At 45.6% G+C, this 22,134-nt stretch overlaps 1 protein-coding gene across 1 annotated transcript; it reads right to left on the bottom strand.

Moving 5' to 3' along the window:
* Positions 1–1,146: 1,146 nt before the first annotated feature.
* LOC103256590 (putative tetratricopeptide repeat protein 41) lies at positions 1,147–19,874 on the bottom strand. Its single transcript, XM_008054425.1, has 5 exons — positions 19,805–19,874; positions 18,785–18,937; positions 15,274–15,407; positions 1,963–2,092; positions 1,147–1,844 (listed from the first exon to the last, which is right to left on the bottom strand). Exons 1-5 carry the CDS (start codon positions 19,828–19,830, stop codon positions 1,208–1,210), a joined length of 1,080 nt encoding a protein of 359 aa, XP_008052616.1. The 5' UTR covers positions 19,831–19,874; the 3' UTR covers positions 1,147–1,207.
* Positions 19,875–22,134: the final 2,260 nt, after the last annotated feature.

Raw genomic sequence — 22,134 nt, 5'->3', positions numbered from 1 at the left:
TAAAACATACGATATTGAAGTTAAACGCTCTGGTGCTTTAAACTTGCCTTATGGTTTCAGTTTATTCCAATTTATATATTTCCTTATTTGTGTTCCATAAGAAGGCTTGGTGATAGCAATGATAAATTGTTTATATGGAAAATTCATGAACTCAAAATAGATAAACTGTAGCAATGTGAAACTAACAGAATTAGAATTTTATACTTTTAAATAACTTCTACGGCCAGGCTTGGTGGCTCAAGCCTGTAATCCCAGCACTTTGGGAGGCCAAGGCGAGTGGATTGCCTGAGCCCACGGGTTCGAGACCAGCCCAGGCAAGTTGGCAAGACCTCATCTCTACAATAAATAAAAAATTAGCCGGGCATGTTAGTGTGCACTTGTAGTTCCAGCTACTTGGAAGGCTGAACCGGAAGGATGGCCAGAGCCCAGCAAGGCAATGCTGGGATGGCCGTGAGCATGCCACTGCACTCCGGCCTGGGAAATGGAGTGAGATTCCAACTCAGAAAGTAAAAAAATAACATCTACTTATCTGCCTAGGTAATCTTTAAAGGAATATTTTTTACCTAAATATAGAGAAATATTTCACACAATTATAAAGTTCATTGGTTTTTAAATTTAAGATTGAAGCCTGGATTACAAAAACTAGAAAGCTCAGATTTATTACATAAGAAAGAACATTTTCAGGTTCATGAATAAGTAACATGATAAGTTTAAATTAGTACCACTGAGTAACACAGTCGCTCTCTTAAAGGGGGCTCCATAAAAATGAATATGTATTCATTTTTGATGATTGTATTGCAATGCAAAGTTATATGTATTGCTTAAGAAAAGAAGATTCATCATTGTGTTTTGTTTCTTTCCAGGAATAAATAAAAATTAGCTTGCACTTAAAAAAAAGAATTAGAATTTTAATAATATTGCTTCTGTATATTCTTAGATATGGAATGCTGTGAGACCAGCATTGTTCTGCCTACCACAGAAATGTGAATCACTTTAAAGTTCTTTTTAGCTTGTAATCAGTTACAATATTTTAAGGGCCTAAAAAACTCAAATCCCAGACCTTGATTATTATCACTCCTATGTGTATAGAAGAAAATATCTAATCAAAGGGTTCTAATTAAAGGTAAGTAGAAACACCAGACACCAAACAGACCACAATAACTTTTATTCCTTATGAGCATCATTTGAGGTCTTTAGCACTTTTGGTTTAAATCTGAGATCTTCTCTGCAAAAAACACTTCTGAGGAGTTGACCTATGCTCTGGGCTATGAAAAAGCCACTTTTCTGATATGAGCTCAGATACAGATTCCCAGGGGTCATCCGTGCTGAGCGGCCATAACAGCGGATGGCGGTAATTTGTGGTGATTTCGCCTTCTACACTCTCGCCTTCCACTGGCAAAATCCTTTGCCTTGAATGCTTTACCAAACCATTCATTTTGTCCAAAGATGAAATCTTAGAGGAATAGTCTTTCTTTTTCTTCGATGCTTCCTTTCCTGGGCTATTCCATATTTCAACATTATTTTGTGTCTTCCATTGAGTCTTTTCCTCAGCAGAAACACAAATAATGGGTTTCAAGGTCTTTCTCCCTCTTCCAGAAGCACACTTTGACTTCTCTGATCTGGTGTGAGGTGCCACGTCCATGTCTTTAGCCCCCTGTAACCTCTCTGCATTCGTGCACATGGCAGCGCTCACCGTATTGGAGCCCTGAGCACTGTGGTAGTTTAAGTTAAGCAGCAAGTGCTCACATGAGGAGGAGCCATTCCTGGAACACTCAGGATACTGCTGGCTCATACCTTGAGGCCAGCACCTTCGGCTTCGGATCCACTCGATTTCCCTCAGAAGGCTGCAAAAGATCAGACTTTGTCAGGAGGTCGTGTGTGTGTGTGTGTGTGTGTGTGTGTGTGTGTATAACATGAGTAACCAGAAGCATAACGCTTTGGGGTCATGAAACAGACACTCACTGCAGGATTCCATGGATTGATGTGTGAGAAGATCCCAGGTAGGTCGCCCTTAAATCAAGTGATCGGTACAAGAGGCTTACTGCCTCAATCATGACGGGATGACAAGAGTCGCTTGTCAATAACTGACCTGCTGGATATTTGGAAATAAGAACATTAGAAATTATTTTAATTACTCCAAGCTTCATACATTTTAAAGAGAAGGTTAAGGAACGTTTACAAAAGGCAGCCCTAGAATATGACCTATTGTAATATTCTGGCAAAAATATTTAAGCTGAGTCTACTCATAAGAAAACAATCAGACAGATACAAACTGAAGGACATTGGGGCATGGAGGGAAGGACAGAACATGACTTCTACACTTCAGAAATGTCAGTGTCGGTGAAGGACAAAGCAAGGCTCCTTAAACATCCTAAACTAAAAGATGACCAAATGCAATGCACGACCCTCAAGAGGCAAAAAGTAAATGGCTGTAAAGGGCATGACTAGGAAACCAGAGGAAATCTGAATATGGACTGTACATTAGATCATAGTCTTATGCGACAGTTAAATGTCCTAGTTTGATGATTGTATTGTGGTTATGTAGGGAAATGTCCTTGTATTCCGAACACTTACATAATATTTAGAGACAAAAGTATCATGTTTGCAACTGACTCTCAAATAGTTCAGAAAAATATATATATGTGCCTGCACATGTGTATGAAAAAATCTATATATGTGTCTGCGCATGTGTATGAAAAAGAGAACACAAATGTGGCAAGAATAGTACGAACAACGTTCACCTGAAGGTGAATGTTGTTCGTACTATTCTTGAAATTTCTCTGTAGATCTGCAATTTTTCAGAATAAAAAAAATTGAGAAAAAATTCTGCCAAGTGCCATTGTCAATAATTTAATTCTATAAAATGTACTCAAAGTAAATATATAAAACATTTTGCAATCTAATTTGCAGATGGTACTTATTTATCCATTTTACCCATTTACAAGACTGCTCTTCAGGGGTTGAATTTATACTATTGATTATAAACCTTATGTAAGGCAAGTGTGTGTAGGGCACTGACCTGGATGTGTGGGAAAGAGACTGCCAGGTACTGACAGATGACCCAGTCAGCATCGCTGTGTTAATAATAATAACAGGAAATGTACGTGAGTAATTACCATCTGCCAAGACTGTGTGATCCTGTAAGGTATAAACTGTTTTATTTATTCTTTTTACCACGATCAGAAATCTGCCTGGTTCAAAAATGAAACTGTATCAAAAGGTGAAAAGAGTCTTTCCTTTGTCTGTCTCCATCTGTGCAGTCTTCTAAAATGGAACCGCTGACGCTAGTTTCTAGTGTGTCCCTCCAGACAATGTTTAGTGCATGTTCATTTCACGTGTCTTTTAGAGATGAGAAAACTGGACGCAGTTAAGTAAGGTGTTCTCGTTTATGGTAGGATAATCCCAGTCGGCCTTGTCTCCCAGCCCCTACCCTCGCCTCTTCCCTGTGTGGGATTGGCCTGCGTGTCGCTGTGGTTTCTGCTCACAGAGACGTGCTCCCTCTGTAGCTCGGCTTTGTGGGACATGGGCTGTGTCTCATATTGCCTGCTGCTGTTTCTGGAAATCTGATAGGGAGTCTCAACTGCTGTCTGTGCTTAGCAATCTGTGGCTATGTTTCTTCCTTTTGAATTATTTCACGACTCCCTGTGATGTTCCCGGGTGACCCAATCCAGCTCAGCAGAAGGCACTTGTGAACTATCCTATTCATGATGACCAAGCTGCATTGGCCTTAACTGGCCTTCAAAGGAAAAATGGAGAAAAATAGAAACAAATGTGCCATGGGGTGCCAAGACAGACCCATTCTCAAAGATTCTCTGGCCACCAGCAACTAGATTCGCAGGCGTGATGAACTGTTCATTCTGCCAAGGTCCCATAAAAGGCTCTGACTTGCCGTGTGATGGAGATTTTCACAAGGACAAGCTTGTGGGTCTTTTGCACACACAACTCTACGCCCTTGCTCCCCAGACGCTCTCTTGGCCACACATCCCAACTCATCAGACCCCTTTCCCTTGGTGGCCCATTCTGAACCTGACCTATAGCTTTGACCTCAGAACTTTCTTGGACACATCTGACTCTTTCTGGCAATAAGCAAGCTAACAGAAAAGAATATCCTTGCTTCCACCCACCCCCAGTTACCCCAGAGGGGCCAACTGGTCAGTTCTCCCAACTCAGGGAAGAGGAAAGACCAGAATGGGTTAAGTTAAATTGGGGACAGGTCACTGAACCTCCTCCTACTTCAAACCATTCTGCTGGATGGGGAAGGAACCTAACAGTTAATTCTGTATTCTGTTGGTTGTTTTACATTCATTAACTCATTAAATCTTCAGAATAATCCTGGAGGCAGATGTAGTATGCCCTCCTTGGTTGACTCAGAGAGGTTAAGTCCACAAGCCCAAAGCACAGCAGAACTAGGATTCCAAGCCAGGCTCCTGAATTCAAGACCATAACTTCCAGAAGTGACAGAACACCACTAGTTCCGTGGAAGATTTTCTTTTCTATATTGTACTTCTGCATGGAGGCACACCCACCCAACTTCCAACAAGTGTGAACTGGATGTGGGCTTGGGGGAAGGTTCCCACGAATGCTCTCAAAAATCTGTTCTCAGATTTTAAGCAGTAAGTTTTCCTAGTCTTCCCCCTTTATTTTCAATGCTTCACAGTAAAAAGAAAGTGATATATTAATTATTTCCTCTGGAAAAAAGAAAGCAAGGTATTTTCTCCAAAGACAATCCTCCGTCTTTTTAAGCACTCTTCTAAAATACAACTTTCCCTCATGTTTATTCTGCAGAAATTGAAATTAAGTCCTGTTCCTCCTGCTTCCTGTAATATTTGCTGCCGCCTGAGAGGTGGATTTGTGCAATGCCAGTCCTGTGTGAGAGACATCGATATCCTCCCCAGCCCACAGCAACAGCTCAAGCAGTTGTCTCCAGGTGACAGGGAGACCTCCCGTGTTGGCAGAGGTCTCAGGAAGTCTCCCTGAACAAGCAACTCTGTGGACTCTGCCCAGCCATGAACATCCTCTCTGTGCTGGAAGCAAATGGAATTGAGAAACAAGACAGCCACAGCCCACAGTCTCTGACCAGAGATGGGCTGAAAATCTGTAATGAGGAGGGAGGATTTGATAGAATCCAAAGGCACTCTGTTGAAAGTCTCTTTTTGTTTGATAATTATGCTATGTCTAAAGTTTCTTTGTCAGAAATCCTTCAGTTTGAGAAATTAAGTTTGCTCGTGCTTCCAATAAATGTGTGTATCTATAAACAGATTAGGAAAAAAGATATCTGAAAGGACAAAGCAAAAAAATGGAGTTACCGCAGCCAGGTGGGGCAGGCAGCTTATACTTTTGTCTTGTTATAAAGAATAATATCTTGGCCAGGTTCGGTGTCTCAGCCTGTAATCCCAGCACTTTGGGAGGCCGAGGTGAGTGGATTGCCTGAGCCCGTGGGTTTGAGACGCACCCAGGCAACTTGACAAGACCTCACCTCTACAATAAATGAAAAATTAGCTGGGCATGGTAGTGCGCGCCTATAGTTCTGGCTATATGGAAGGCTGAGGTGGAAGGACAGCCAGAACCCAGTGGGTCGAGGCAGTGGTGACCAGGAGCGTGCCACTGCACTCCAGTCTGGGCAACGGAGTGAGACTCCAACTCAAGAAAAAAAGAAGAATGTCTCACATTGTAATAGGCTGTGTTACCTCCCTTGCTCCGAAGTAATCTTGATGAACTCCTTTGTCTAGAGTCACTGATAAGTAAAGCTGTGACCTACTCCCAGTAACTGGCACCAAGAAATTATAATTAACATCTTTACTCCAAGGACGTGTTTCTAGTTATCAGCCCAGTCCTCCTGTTTACATGGCTGACCACCTGGTCTGAGAGGAAAGAAACAGACGGTCACGACGGCTCCAGCCCTCCTGCCATCTCCCTCAAGAACAGTATTTACCGCAGTCCTCTTGCTATCTCACCCAGAAACAGCACACCCCCAAAAGTCAAGTTCCCTAAATCCAAGGACATTCTAAAATGAACCCCTGTGTCTCAAGACTTTGTTTTACAAATCTTGGCCCAGTCTCTCTGTCTATGGGACCAATCACCTGAAACGTAAGTGCTGCCATGCTGAACAGCTCATCGCCATGGCAAGGACAACCCTCTCCCCCGACCCACTCATTCCGCAGGAATGCTTTTTCCCAGCCTCCCAGAAAAAAACTTTGCACAAACCCCCAGCCTTAAGCATTCGCTGCCAAGCTGATCTCAGCATTTGGCCCTTCCTCTCTCCCAGGGAAGTCTATACACACTTTTCCTGATCTACTTTCTAAACAAACTTTTTTCTGATCTACTCTGTGCAATTCTTTGAATACCCGCAGCACCGACTTAGCTCCCCGACCTAACACTGTCATTGTCCCAACTAAAGTGAAAGGTTATGACTCACTGTCATTGTCCCAACTAAAGTGAAAGGTTATGACTGGATATCTCCACGGACCCTCCATTCCTGCTTGAAAGGAAACAATAAAGGAGGTCTGAGGCCCTCCCCTCCAGATCCTCCAGTGAGACCATGGCCTGGTCGGACTCAGAGGGACCCGGTTGCAGATGGAACCTCTGCTGTCCTGCCCCAGCTCTGCGTGAACTCACGGTGCCAATTTAAGGAGGCTGGGTCTATGCAGACGCCCACCTTTGCATAGAGGAAACAGAGTCACTGTCGTCTCTTAAACAGGCTTCTGTCCCTGCCACCAAGCCTGAAGGTCCCTGTGACCTCTAGCTTGCTAAACAGGGGCCTGTTCTCACACTTTCTTCCTTGGTTCCCGTGACCCTGCTGACTCCCAGTCTACCTCCAGGCCACTCTTCAACTTCTGCCGCAGACTTTCCTGTGCCCACCCCTTAAACACTGGCATTCTCCAAGTTCTATCTCATGCCGTCTTCTCGTCTTCTATTCTTCTGGAGACTTTCGACCTTTCTATTGGGTTGAGCCAGCAAGGTATGCTAAGGACTCGCAAGTGTTTTCCCTGGCTCAGTCTTCTAGCTCCTGGGCACCAGACGCATACATCCTGCTGCCTGCTAAACGTCTCCACTTGGATTGGAAAGCCAAGGTTCACGTGCCCCAAATCAGCTCCCGGTGGCTCCCACCCCACTCCCCCAACTCTGCTCCCTATCCTGCAGTGCCAACATCATCATCAACCCGCCACTCTGGCTTATGGTACAGCCACAAACTAGCGGGCACCTTTGACCCTTTTCCCTTCCACAGCCAGTCAAGCACTGAGCCCTGTGGGATTCACCCACTAAGTCTCCAATCCAGCTCTTTCTCTCCATTTCTGCTATGACTGTCTTTGTCTGCTAGTTCCAGCCTCCACCACCACCACCACCAGCACCCCGCCCCCAGCCCACCCGCCTTGACCACAAGAGGGTTGTATCTCAACACAAATCTACTCATGCCCTCAATGCTGAAGTCCTACAGCAGTTCTTTCCTCTGCCAAGCCCTGGAGCGTGGCAGACAAAGTTTCCTGTGCCCTGATCATTGCTGATTTCTCCAGCATCATTCTCCAACCCCTCCCGTTCCAGAGTTTCACTCCACCCTGATTCATCCTTCCTCATCTTTGTTCATGCTGATCCTCCTTGCTTAAAATGTTCTTCCTGAACTTCCTCACCAGGCACCTGTCAGGACTCACAGCCCAAGTCACTTTCTCAAGAACGTCTTCCTGCAGCCTTCCTCACAAGCTCGCCTATGCCCTCCGCACGTCCCACATTGGAGTGCAGCTGTCTTTTCAGGCTTCTCTCCCAAGCGAGACCACAAACTCCTGCAGCCCGCAAACAGCAGGGAGGGCTTAGGATCTGGAGTCAGAGGACTGGAGTCCAAGTTCTCAGTCTACAGTCTGTTAGCTGCAAGGTTTGAAAAGCACTTGGTCTTGTGACCCTCAGTGATTATAATATCTGATTCATAGCATGCTCTATCAAATGCCCCAGGGGAACTCAGCTGACACATCTGCCATTTCCTTGGCTTTAAAATTAGCTCAGTGATCACTAGAATCCCTTCTAGGTTTAAAAGTCTTCCAAGTTTATGAGACCTATTTAATATTTGAAAAATTTATTACGCATTAAAAATGATTATGCCTATACTACAATCTCTGCTAACACACACACACTGGCTTTCTGGATTAACCAGGATGCTCCATTTCCTGCAAAACACACTCCCGGTTGCCCAGGGCACTGAAAATGCCTGCAGCTGGAGAGCTGTCTTGGCTCTGCTGGTATATTTCCGTTCCCAAGAGTTGGCTTCTAACATGACCACAGTCCATTTGCTTTGTTGGTCTAATTAGGTCATTTAACTAAGGAGAATACAAACTAATAAGACACGAGTATAAAATGAAAGTGAGTTGTTTTCTTTGGAAACTAGACTTAATGCTTTAGAAATTCCATGAGCTGCTATGACCAAATAAATTCGAATTATGAACAGAAAAGGCAACTATGAAAGATTGAGGGGGGAAATGTAGCAATTTAGAAAGACCCTGGACACAGGCTGCATCACAGCAAGACTGTTCTCATTTTAAAGAAACCAAAAACTAGAGATGGTTGGTAATGCATTGTGAGAAAGATGATATCTAATTCTAGTCAGGGGACCCACTTAAAAAGAGAGAGAGAGAGAGAGAGAGAGAGAGAGACATTAATTCTACATTTAAGAGTTTGGGGCAACCCCTTCGGGTCCCCTCCCACTGTGGAAGCTTTTCTGTCCTCTCAATAAATCCTGCTTTCTCTTTTATAAAAATAAAAGAGTTTAGGGAAAGACTGGACATTTATGTTTAAGTTAAAATTAAAATGCGGGTTTGGCCGTGCTTGATGGCTCAGCTGTAATCCCAGCACTTCGGGAGGCCAAGGCGAGTGGATTGCCTGAGCCTGCGGGTCCGAGACCAGCCCAGGCAACTTGGCGAGCCCTCGTCTCTACAATAAATCAAAAATTAGTCGGGCATGGTAGCATGCACCTGCAGTTCCAGCTACTCGGAAGGCTGAGGCGGAAGGATCGCCGGAGCCCAGCAGGTGGAGGCTGCGGTGGCCGGGAGCATGCCACTGCCCTCCAACCTGGGCCACAGAGTGAGACTCCAACTCAAAAATAAAAATAAAATACAATAAAATGCAGGTTTGTCTGTGTCATTTACCTGACTTTTGGATTAAGGGACCAGCTGCTATGGAGGAGAAGACTCCAGCAGCGCTGAACATTTTAAAATTAAACAGAGAAGGGTCCCCCTGACGAGAGCCACTCACTAGAGTCTTGCCTAATTCATTCCTTCTAAATTTGGCTGAGATGGTTGGCATTTCCTTTTCAAAAGAATCCCAGGGAGGGAAAAGTAACATAATGTTCATCTACCATACTTCATCCAAAACAAACACTTCAGTACAGAACATTCAGCTCGATAGATGGAATATGAAAAGCCACGTTTCTGTCCTTTTCTCCCACTGAAATGGATTCTCAATAGGCAAACATGAAGCACTTGTCATTTTGCTGCAAACAGGAAAAGTAAGATGGCTCTGTGTTACAGACAGCTTGGAACACAAACCACAGAAACCCTCATTCCATAGTCAGGGTTCCTACTAAAACCCCAGAATTAACAGTCCTACCAGGTTGTTAAGCTTTGTCCTTGAAACTGGATCAAAGTTGAGAGGAGGTGAATGATAAAGGATATATTAAGCAAAAAGAGATGTCATTTATTAATAAGCGCCTCATGAAACTCTGACTAGAAGAAGAAACAAGTTTTGGATTTGTCACCTTCTCCCAAATTTGTCATTTTAATAGGTGTTTGCTATTATCTCATGCATTAAAATGTGGTTATAATTAAAATCTTATTATCAAAACTTGATGGAAGCCCACCGTTTTTACACTTCTTGGAAGGTTACACAGTATTCTACACCTTGACCAAATGTAATCAAAAAAGACTAAGGAAGGTGCTAGGGCATTCAAGCTAGCAATTATTATAGTTAATCTGTAATCTAAAATGAAATCTGAAAAAGTGAACTAAATATTACTTTTTTTTTTTTAGTTGGAGTTTCACTCTGTTGTCCAGGCTGGAGGGCAGTGGCACGCTCCCGGCCACAGCAGCCTTGACCTGCTGGCTCAGGCAATCCTTCTGCCTCAACCTTCCAAGTAGCCAGAATTACAGGTGTGCACTACCACACCTGGCTAATTTTTTTATTTATTGTAAAGATAAGGTCTCACCATGTTGCCCAGGCTGGTCTCAACCCCACAGGCTCAGGCAATCCTCTCGCCTCAACCTCCCAAAGTGCTGGGATTATAGGCTTGAGCCACCATGCCCAGCCAAACTAAATATTATCTTCAACAGATAAAAGTAGAATTGAATTGCTTCTTTCAAAATTGTTAGCCTGGAGCACAGTCACCAGTCTGTTGGATAACCCAAGGCAAATGGTGTCAACCCCCAGAAAGAACCTGTTTGTCCACTTCTCAGCCTTCCTTTGTGCTTACGTAGAGAGCTGCTTCTGATGCTTTGAAGATACAAAGAATAAATAATAAGGCCCTGCTACTGGAAGCCCAGTGTGAGAGGTTAAAATCTGTACCTCAGGCCAGGCGCGATGGCTCAGGCTGTAATCCCAGCACTTTGGAGGCCAAGGCGAGAGGACTGCCTGAGCCCAGGGGTTCGAGACCAGCCTGGGCAACTTGGTGAGACTTCATCTCTACAATAAATCACAAAAAACTAACCAGGCGTGGTGGCGGGTGTCTGTAGTTCCAGCTACCTGGAAGACTGAGGCAGAAGGATTGCCTAAGCCCATCAGGTCATGCCACTGCATTCCAGACTGGGCGACAGAAGTGAGACTCCAACTCAAAAAAATAAAAATCTGCAGCTCAGGAAGGAATAGAAAATGAGTGCCATAAAAGCGTCCTCTGCGTTCTTTCATTGATCTGGATTTACACTATTATTTTGGAATGTGCTATGAGACATCTCTTATGAAGACTCTGCTAGAGAATGACTCTGGGTTCCTAGCACTCATCGGCTTTGTAAATCTCTTGCACTGGCTTTCAGTGCTGTCATGGCAACACCTCAAATCCTTGACTGGGCCCGGGAGGCCTGTGAGCCAGACCCCCACCTCTGCCTAACATCCTCCCTCAGGACCCCCTACCTTGCTCTCGGCACTCCAGCTACACGGGCCTTTGCAGCTCCTTCAGCCTCGAAACTTCTGTTCCTCCTGCCCTCTCCTCCACTATGCTCAGTAAGCAACTCTGCGTCCTGCAGTTCCCATTCAGCACCCTGAGATGCATCCCAAGCCATCCCCTCCATCCGACAGAGCAAGGGCCCCTGTGAGCACTCACATTTTCCCACCATAGCACCTTCCCTAATTGTAGTTAAGCCATTGTGTTTTTAGTTGTCTAACTACTATCTCCATAGTGACGCTTTCCACAATTGCAGACAAATTGCATATTTAGTTGTCTGACAACCTTCTCCCCCAGTATGAGTTCAGGGAAGGCAGTGTCGGTCTTTAACTGTCCTGTTCGCTGCCAAGCCCCCAGGAACTAACATAGAGATTGCCACTCAGTAGGTACAGCAAATATGCGTTGAGTGAATTAATACATGAATGAATGAATTGGGGTGAGAATACAAGTAACTAACTCTCAAATGCCCCTAATAATCAGTACTTAATTTTCTAAAGGGGGTAAATCTGCTAAGGCATTTCCTCCATCACACATTCATTCACTCACTCGGCAAATGTTTACTGAGGACTTATTATGTGCCAGCTGCTGTTCTGAGAAGACCAGGACATAGAATGCTGCAAAAGACAGATGAAGTCTCTTCTTTTTTAGCAAGTAAGACAGACAAAAAAACTAACACCCTAATGAACAAATAAATATATAATTTTAAGTCACAGAGTACAGGTTGAGTATCCCTTATCCAAAATGCTTGGCTGGGCTCAGAAGTGTTTCAGATTTGGGAGCTATTTTGGATTTTTGGATATTTGGACTATGCTTACCGGTTGAGCATCCTCAATCTGAAAATCCAAAATGCTCCAATGAACACTTCCCTGGAGTGTCACATAGGAGTGCTCAAAGTTTCAGATTTGGGAGCATTTTAGATTTTGGAGTTTCAGATTTGGGGCGCTCCATCTGTACTGTCTTTACTTTGGTACCTTAGGGGTAGGAAGGGTGGGGCTAAAGGGCATAAGGTGAACAGGGACTTCACTGCACACCTGCAGACAGACTCTAGACAGCCTCGAGGCATGCTAAGCAACCCTGAAAAGTTTCCAAGACATTTCCTAGAGAAGACAAGCCCGTCTAGACCTCCACTCACCCACAGGACAGGACCACCTCTGCACCAGCACACAGCCCCAGCCCGTCACTGCCCGCTTCCTTCTTCATATCCCAGTCCAGTCTCCTCAAGCCGGACTCTGCTTCCCATCCTGAATGTGGGATTTTTTTTTATTATAGGTTTGTTTTGCCTCCTAAGCAAAGGATAAGTTGCTTGAAGGCAGACGTTATCTTCTTTTGTTTCTGTATCCTGTAGAGCACTTAGCCCAGTGCTTTGTGGGGAAACAAATGTCCATCTATTTGTCTGGCTATCTATTACTATCTATTAACCCATCCAGAAAAGACCAAGACAGATTTTCACCAAATTTAGAAGGCATGTTTGGGATGATTCACATTCAAATGCAGGCCACAAGGCACTCATAAAAGTCACACTGGGGGACCTAGGGGACCACTTCAAAGTGATAGGCAGCCCTCTTGCAGAGCACCCACAACAAGCAACAGAAAAAGGAGGCAAGCAATAAGTAGTTCATAAATGAGCCTCCAATCCAAAGTCACAAAGGCAGTTGCAAGCAATAATTTGCAATAGAGCTACCATTACGTGGGCAGCTTCATGCTGTAAGCTCCAAGATAGGGGATGTAGGTTTGTTTTTCTTTACAGGGTGAAGGATTTTCTCAAATCACCCCAGATCACAAACTAGCTAGGAAAGATAAGACAAGCTTACAATTCTGACATGCACTACAATGTAGAAAGCATTAAAATAAAGACTCACTGAATATAAATACAGTGTAATTATCTGTATATCATAGCTCTTCACCCCTCAATAAAAAAAAAACTCCATAGCTATTGACTTCAGAGAGAACTGCTTTGACGATTAACGTTTGATAACACTTTTACTGCAAAGGACTTACAACACCTTTAAAAATGATTAATGGTAAGGAGTCTCAACTACCTGTGCTCTAGCTTACTTCCGACTTTATGAAGTGGACTCAGGCACATTTCCATTTAGAAAGAAAATTCCCATTAAAGGTAGGAAAACTAGGCTGGGTGTGGTAGCTCATGCCTGCAATCCCAGAGCTTTGGGAGGCTGAGGCAGGAGGATTGCTTGAAGCCAGGTGGTCGAGGCTTCAGTATGCTACTGCACTCCAGCCTGGGTGACAGAGCCAGACTCTGTCTTAAAAAAAAAAAAAGACAGGAAAACGAAAAATACTTCCTACATATTGAAGGACAACTGATTCAGAGTTCTCCATAAGCAATGTTCTTTCCCCCCAATACACATGTCCTTGAGAACTGAAGGACTGGAACTGTCTTCTCTTACCACCACCAATTGAAGCAGGAGGTGATGGTGGCAAGAAACGACTCCTTGCAGAGAAACACTGATCATAACCATGTAGAAAACTGACTACAAAACTGAAAAACCAAGTAAATACTTATGGAAGAAGTTGCAAAAACACTGCAATCACTACGATTTCAGAGACCTTCTGAAAGTAGACAAATATATTCTCCTCCCATCGCTGTCATGTCGCTCCCATGCCAGGGAAAGTAGCTGGTGCAGGCCAAGGTTTTTCAGCCTGAGCACTACTGACATTTGGGGCTGGAGAGATTTTGTTGTGGAAGTGGCCCTGGGCATTGTTGAAATGCTCAGCAGCATCTCTGGACTTCGCCCACTAAATGACTGCAGCACTTTCATCTCCCCACTCCCTGCAACCCCACCAAAAGTTTCTCCAGACTTTTGTCCTGGGCAGGGAGGAAACAAAACCACCCCTAGTTGAAATCCACTTATTTAGGTTGAAGTAAAGATTAAGCCTTGTGCCATGAGATGTCAGGACTCCTGACAGTGCTTCAAAATGTTTCTAGTGTGGTACTTACAGAAACGAGACTTCTCGTATAGCCGACTGGAATAAACAAAGCCAGGCAAGGCTGGAGAGGACCAGGTGGGAGCTCCATCCTGCTCAGCTGCCTGAGGGTGAGAGGTCTCCCTCTGCCCCCAGTAACCTGGTCACTCGAGGCACAAAGGTTAAAAAGTTCTGCATGGGGGACTCACTCATGTCCTTGGCCACCTCCGTATACGGGCCCCTCCCGGCTGAGTGTCCCTGCCGGCAGCCTCTAACTTTTCTTGTGCCTCAGTTTCCAAGCATCAAGTTGGGCAGCAACATTCCAGGCAAATGACAGACCCCACTGCATGGCCTGCAGAACACGCTACTAGATGACTCTGCCAAATAAGAGCCACGGCTGTAAAGGCTGAGGCCCCTGACCATGGCAGACCCTGGACCAGGACCCTTCTCTCACGAGGCCTGAGGGGAGTCCAGCAGCAACGCTGGAAGACTCCCCTGAAAATGTCCCTGAATTCCACTTAACTGAGCTACCACCAGGAAGAAGAAACTCAATACTCACCATAAACCACAGGTAATCGTGTCAACACTTTGTTCAAAAAAACTCAAAAAAGAGAATTTCTCCCACAAAGAACAAAACAGCAGCAAGAGGAGCAGAGTGACACGACTCCCACCCATCCCAGTAAGGTGAAAGGCCACATCTTCACTTCAATTTGCAACTCTGATCTCATTTTAAGTTTTTCCTTTGTATTCTTTTTTTTTTTTTTTTTTTTTGAGTTGGAGTCTCACTCTGTCGTCCAGGCTGGAGGGCGGTGGCACACTCATGGCCACCCCAGCCTCAACCTGCTGGGCTCCGGCGATCCTTCCGCCTCAGCCTTCCGAGTAGCCGGAATTACAGGCATGCGCTACCACGCCCGGCTGATTTTTTGATTGATTGTCGAGATGAGGTCTCGCGGCCCAGGCGGGTCTCGAACCCGTGGGCTCAGGCCATCCACTCACCTCAGCCTCCCAAAGGCGCGGGATGACAGGCTGAGCCACCGAGCCCGGCTCAGAAAAGCTCATTTAGAGACATCTTTCCTGGTCAGGGAAGGTGAGAGGGGAGCAAGAAATTTGAAAGTGTGTGGACGAGGAGTTGCTTGCTTTACAAAACGAGGACTTTTCAAAATCAAGGAAGCAAAGGGAAAAGTAACGCTTGGACACGAGAAACAGAGGGAAGCATCTACCTAGTTTACACAAGGTGTCACTGAGGCTGACACTCCGCTGCTTCCTGACAAGCGATGAGCTGGCCAGAGAGACTGCGATTTCCTTTATCTGTATCACTTGCTTATAGGATTCAATCACCTGTTTCCTTTGGGATCTAGAAAGGAGAAATTTAATTAAAGTTTTGCATCAGAGAAGCGTGCTGTCCATTCACTCATGCAATAAGCAGTCACCGAAGGCTGGCACTCGCACTGAGGAGCAAAGATGAGGAGGGCTCGTTCTTGCCCCTGGAGGGTTTCCTGCGTTAGGAGGGGGTCTTGGGGAGTGAGGCAGGGTCCCACCCACGAAGGACCTTCAGTGCAAGCTTAGGGGTTTGGGAGGCTAACATCGAAGAAGTTTCCTTGAGAGAATGGCATGACCCCATTTACATATGATAAGCCTGCCTGGGCAGAAGTGTGGCAGATATGCTGAAGCAGGAGAGACCAAGGAGTCCAGAGGAAGAGCAGCGATGACCTGAGCGGGGACCACAGACGCGAAGGGAGGCGCGCCTAGGCCTGGCATCACCCTGGAGGTGGCGGGCAGATGCTGGGAGTACGGGAGACTCTGTACGTGCATGGAGTGATGCAGTTAAGAGCTCAACCTCTAACGTCACTGGATGTGGTAATGTGCCACCGTGGTTGGGCACACGGGCTCTTAAGTCAGACTTCCCAGCTGCTCACCCTGGCTCTGCCACTTGGCAGCCGACAGCCAGCATCTTACCCTCCTGAGCCTCAGCTTTGTCACATTTCAAATGAGGACGATAGAGTTTTTGTGGGGTTAAATGAGAAAGTGCATGTGATGTGTTCAGCACAGTGATGATAAATATCCTAAAGATGTATCTTCCAGAAGATGCCATGGTGTTCGCACTGGGTGAGATGAGAAGGAGCATTCAGTCAGGGAGTATGGGGTGGATGTGTCTGGTCTTGAGCATGTTGGCTCTGGAATGCCCGTGGAACGCTCAAACGAAGAGGGCCCATAGGCAGATGGATGCACATGGCTGCAGAGTCGTGTCACAGTCCTGAGAATGAGATCGAGACAAGAGGGCTTCGCCTCAGGCACGTCGGCAAAGCCCGGGCACTGGCGGAGTTGAGGTGGCCAGACTGAGACGAGCATAGAGCCCCTTAACCAAACTCAAGAAAATGTGGGCAAGAGGCAGGGAGAGAAAGAGGAACCCATAAAAGGGACAGCGATGGCCTAATCAGAGAGGATACCCAAGAGGGAGGGCACTTCAGAACCCAGGAGATAGTAGTTTCAGGAAGGGTATGATCGATACCATCAAATGCTTCAGAGGAGGCCAACAAGATCAAAATGCAGAGGACAATTCAGGGGTGATCCTGGTGACCTTCATGAGAATGGTCAACATGGAGCTGAGTGGGGGAAGCAGGCCAAGGACAACACATGGAAGTGAGGAAGTAAAGGAACTCGACTGTGAGGAGGACACAGAGAAAAGGACGGCCACTGATGCACGGCCAGACAGCTGAGAGTGGAAGCCAACTGCTTCCCTGACAGCGTGTCACCGCTCCACTCAAGGCATTCTACTCATTCTTCTCTGTCATGTTTTTTTAATTTTTAAATTTGACCTCCTGTATCCAGCCCTACCCACCCTCCTTCTACAAGGACCTCGTGATCCTACAGATCTTTCTGTGGTGTATTAGAGCTGTCTCCAGGGCCTCTAGTCTCCGGGGTCAAGGATCTACACATCTGAGAGGTGAGTTGAGTCGAGTTACACAGCAAAATGTCTCATGGTTTGCACCAATGTGGAAGATGCAGTCACCCAAGTATAACCTTCCACAAGGAAGAGTTTCCCCATTGTTTCCAAAGGTGGACCGCTGACAACGAAACCTGAGGAAGGCATCCATGTATGGTCATCGAGGTCATCCCTGGGGAACGGCCCAGCCACATTCAGTGACTTGTGATTCACACCCTGCCAGCCCCGCATTTAGAGGGCAGGAGAGATGACTCAGTCAGTGTGCTACATGTTTAGATTTTTCTTTTACGAGGCAGCAGCTCTACAGTCAAGCTTTTTGCTTCTCTAAATAAAGTCCTATTCTTTGCTCACAGTGCTGGTCTTATGATGAGAAAGAGAGGCTGGTGTGGCAACAAGTACCTCAGAAATCACCTGCTGGGAGCAAAATAACAATCCTAATGACTCAGTTTACTGAACTCTTTTTGTGTGTGCCAGGCGCCTGTTCAGCTATTTACATGGAGGATCTCTTCATCCTCACAACGGCCTGTGAGGAAGATACTGTTGCTACTCTCATGTTACCAATAAGGAAATGAATGAGATGCCACCATGTTAAGCACTTGCCTGGCTTCTCACTGTTACTAAGTGGCAGAAACAAAATGTGAACTCAGGCAACCAGCCTCCTGAGCCCACGACTCACCAGGACTACATAGCACACCTGCTGTTTTGCCCTTAGGTACTTTTTTTTTTTTTAGATTAGAGAATATAGTTTATTTAGAAAGTAAATTAGAGAGAGAGCGCTACTCTTTTTTTTTTTTTTTTTTTAGAGAATACAGTTTACTTAGAAAGTAAATTAGAGAGAGAGAGAGAGGTGATTCACTTCCCAAGGTAGGGGAGGGGGCCAAACATGGCCTGGCCCATAGCTCAAAGAGCACATGGTCACACCATAGTTTAGCAAGGCAATGCCCTGAGCTACTATTTTAAAAGCACTTAAACAACTTTTAGAGCTAATAGTGACTTTGCACTCAGGTGTTAGAGATTACCAATATCCTATTCTTCCCGGGGGCAAAAGCAAAAATGATGGTGAGAGGAAAATGATCTCAGAGAAAGTGGGAAGCTGAAATGGAAAAGCAAGCCAGGGAAGAGGGAGGGAGGGGATGGCACCACGAAAACAGACTCGAGACCAGGCTCAGTGGCTCAGTCTGTCATCCCAGTACTTTGGGAGGCTGAGGCAAGTGGATTGCCTAAGCCCACGGGTTTGAGACCCAGTCAAGCAACTTGGCGAGACCGCGTCTCTACATTAAATCAAAATTAGCCGGGTGTGGTAGCGCACACCTGTAGTTCCAGCTACTTGGAAGGCTGAGGCGGAAGGATTGCTGGAGCCCAGCAGGTCCAGGCTGCAGTGGCCGGGAACGTGTCACTGCCCTCCAGCCTGGGCGATGGAGTGAAACTCCAACTCAAAAAAAACAGACTCGAGAACTTCACAGTTTAACCTAGAGGTCCCTGACCATCCAGTCAGTTGATGTGCCATGAACAGGAGGACACCAGGCCAAAGGAGAGGAGCACACAGCTCTCTGCAGGTTTACAAGGACCCTTCTCCCACACTAGCCTGTCAAGAAACGTTATGGTTGGTGTCCTGACAAACAGATGGGGACAGAACCTCAGGCAGGGGAGCATCCCAGTCTCTGAGCAGGCAAGGAGCCAAGAAGTATTAGCAGAGCCACCCCTGATGGCTGAGGCCTCCCTGCTTCTGATGGGTGTGCTGGGGGCATGGGAGACACATTTTTTTGAAACATTTTATAAAAACTTACTTTTCACTATCTCTTAGGGGAAAAAATAACAAATCTGCTAAAAATTCCATAATTTCTCCAACTAGCATATTTTTCTCGCCAAACAAACTTTTCCTGATATTTAGGCATTCTTGAAGTTTCGTTTTTGCAAGAGAAGTATTTCCAGCAATGAACCTGAAAATAAAGCATATGTGTGTTATTTACTGGACATGTTGGCTACAGTCATTGTGCTATCAAAAATAATTCTCATAAACATTCTTTATTTTGTAAAAAAAAAAAAAAAATAAATCTGTCCCGGAAGATATAAAAAGGAACAATTAAAAATAGTAGCAATGAAAGGACTTCAAAGTGCTTTATAAGAAGACAGTGTACACATCTTTATTAAAAAAAACTGGAGAGCCAGGTGCAATAGCTCTCGCCTATAATCCCAATGACTCCTGAGTCATTGACCAGTCTGGGCAACATAACAAGACCCTGTCTCTAAAAAATTTTTTTAGATTAGTCAAAGCATGGGGGCCCCAAGTACTTGGAAAGATAAGATGGGAGGATTGCTAGAGTCTAGGAGTTCGAGGCTGTAGTGAGCTATCACTGCACCACTGCACTCCATCCTGGGTGACAGAACAAGACCCCTGTCTCAAAAAAACAAAAAACAAAAAAACCTGAAGCACTATTTTCAACCTCAGCACTAAGGACATTTAGACTGGATGATGCTTTGTTGAGGGAGGTTGTCCTGTGCATTATATGATGTTTAGCAGCATCCCTGGCCTCCATCCACTAAATGCCAGTAGCAATCTCCCTCGTCATGACAACAAAATGTCTCCAGACTTTGCCAGAAGTCCCCAGGGCGGGAATGAACCCAAAATTGCCCCTGCTTGAGAACCTGCAAGCTAGAGAATGGACACACTGAAGGTCAGCATTAACCAAATCATTTAGTTGGGAACTGGATTAAGAGGTGTGGGTTGAGTCTATTTATCACAAGAACAACAGCTAGTACAGAAAACAAACAAACAAAAATTTAAAAAAAAAAAAATGCATGTTTACATCAGAACACCATCGATGTACTTCATGGTAGCTTGGTCACGGGGATTGTTGTCCAGTAACTTGGAAACTTCAATAGCATGTTCCAAAATGCGGTTTTCTTTTAAGTATTCCTCAGAGGCTGACTTGGCCAAGTTATTCAGCACTCTGACTGTAGGGAACAAATGTTGGCAAAGAATGTGATACTAGGCTTTTCCCCACAAGAGTTAATATGCCAATAATAAATCCACAACTGACCTACACTGCATGGGGGCTAGTTTTCCTACAACACATCTGTGTGTACACAGCAGTTACAAGGCCAAGGGACCGAGACAATAGATTGAAACCAAATTCTGCGACTGGTTTGCGAATGAAAGGGTCACAAACAGAGTGAAAATACAGTTGTAGTGAAGCCAGTCATCACCATGGTAACCAAGCCCTACAGAAGGCAGCCAGTCCTCCAATAAGATACAATAAAACAATACAGCCTTCTAACAAGAAGCACACCAAGAAGTCTCACTAACCCCATTAATGAACAATGGGCTGTACCTAGATGCACACTGCCTTGTGAATACACTCTGCAAAGGTCCAGCAACTGTGCTTCTTTATGGAGAATTATATATTTTGACAATACTATAGACTCTTAGAAAGTAGAAAGTGTTTTTTAAGCCATACTTTGTTATGGGAAGAGGAAAAAAAAACCATAATGATTGTTTGGACTGAATCAGGTTCCCTCAAAATGTATACATGTTGAAGTCCTAACCCCAGTACCTCAGAATGTGACAGGGTCTCTAAAGAAGTAGTTAAGTTAAAATGAGGTCATTATAGTGGGCCCGAATCCAATATGACGGGTATCTTTATAAGAAAAGGAGATGGGGACAGACACCTACACAAGACTATGTGAGGACACAGGTAGCCATCTGAAAGCCAAGGAGAGAGGTCTCAGGAGAAACCGACCCTACTGACACCTTGGCCTTGGATTTCCAGCATCCAGAACTGTGAGGAAAAGTGTCTATTGTTTAAGCCACGCAGTCTGTGGTATATTGATGGTCACAGCAGCTCTAATAGACTAATACAATCATGTTCCAACGTGTTATCACAGCCTTGCTAGCAGCACAGAAAAACAGATTTAACTCCCTGTGCTACAGAATTATGAAGGCCTCGCATTAAGTTATGAAGAAGCAGCTCTTACTGAAGGGCCACCAACAAGCCACAAGTAAAGCCACATTCCCCCTCTTTCCTGGAAACAGCGACCCGGCAAACTAAAATGGCGATTGAAACGGCGCCTTCCTTTGTCCTTCCTCGGTGCCTTCCTTTGTTCTCCCTCCGCACCCCTTTCTGCGCCCATGAAAAACCCACCAACCTGGATGGAGCTCTGCCAGTCGACCAATAAACGACTGACAGGTCGCCCCAAGCCCCCATAAAGGCTGGAGCACCCTTGCCTCGGCGCTACAGTCTGACCCTCAGGTCCTGTAGCCACCACATCTGACCCATTAAATCTCTTGGCCTTAACGGGTGTTGAGTCTCACCATGCACCACCGTCTTTTATTGGTGCCGTGACTCGGATTGGGTTCCTCTCGCCCTCAGGCGAGACCCCGTTCCTGCGCCAGCGGGACTCACCCCTTAAAGCCTTAGCCCACTTTCTTGAATGCCAGCGATGCATCCATCACTGGCCCGTGGATTGGTAAGTGCCCCTAACTGGAAAAACTAAAACCTTGCCCGGGATAACCGGAAGAAACTGACCATTGATTGTCTGGCAGCTCTTTCAGCCCCAGGTGAGGGGAGGACCACACCCCGCCTAGGCCTTTAAGGCCACAGCGGGCCCCTACTGGTTTTCCCCTCCCTCGGCCATCAGGAATTTCGAGTCTGCTCCCTCCCACCGTCCAGTTTTGGGCATCCCCTTCATCAAAAAATCCTGGTACCAGGTTGCCCTCAACCTCTTTGATTCTCCAGGAGAATCACGGGTTGTAATAACATTCTGTGACGACAGGCTTTATTGCAACCTCCTCATATCCTAACAGCCGGCTGTCCAGGGGACGCTCTCATCCCTGCCGGCCGACGCCCCCCTCAAATGCCTTTTAGACAACCTCTCCACTCTCTCTCTCACTCCTGACATTAAACCCAAATGTTTAATTCACTTCAGTACCCAAGACTGTCCCACCTATCGCTTAGACAACCAAAATAAGTGGCCCCTATGGACCCATAAACCCCGACATTATACGGGACCTCTATAACTTCTACAAGCCTTCAAAAAAGTGGGCAGAGACTCCCCTCCCTTCCCCGTCCCGCTTACGCCGCCACCTCCCTCCTCTATCTCTAACTTCAACCCAGCAGATAAACCTCCTATAGTCTGC

This window comes from Carlito syrichta, unplaced genomic scaffold, assembly GCF_000164805.1.
Source record: "Carlito syrichta isolate Samal-C Ts95f unplaced genomic scaffold, Tarsius_syrichta-2.0.1 Scaffold290363, whole genome shotgun sequence".
In the NCBI taxonomy this organism is placed as follows: Eukaryota; Metazoa; Chordata; class Mammalia; order Primates; family Tarsiidae; genus Carlito; species Carlito syrichta.
This window is presented reverse-complemented; position numbering and strand designations above follow the sequence as displayed.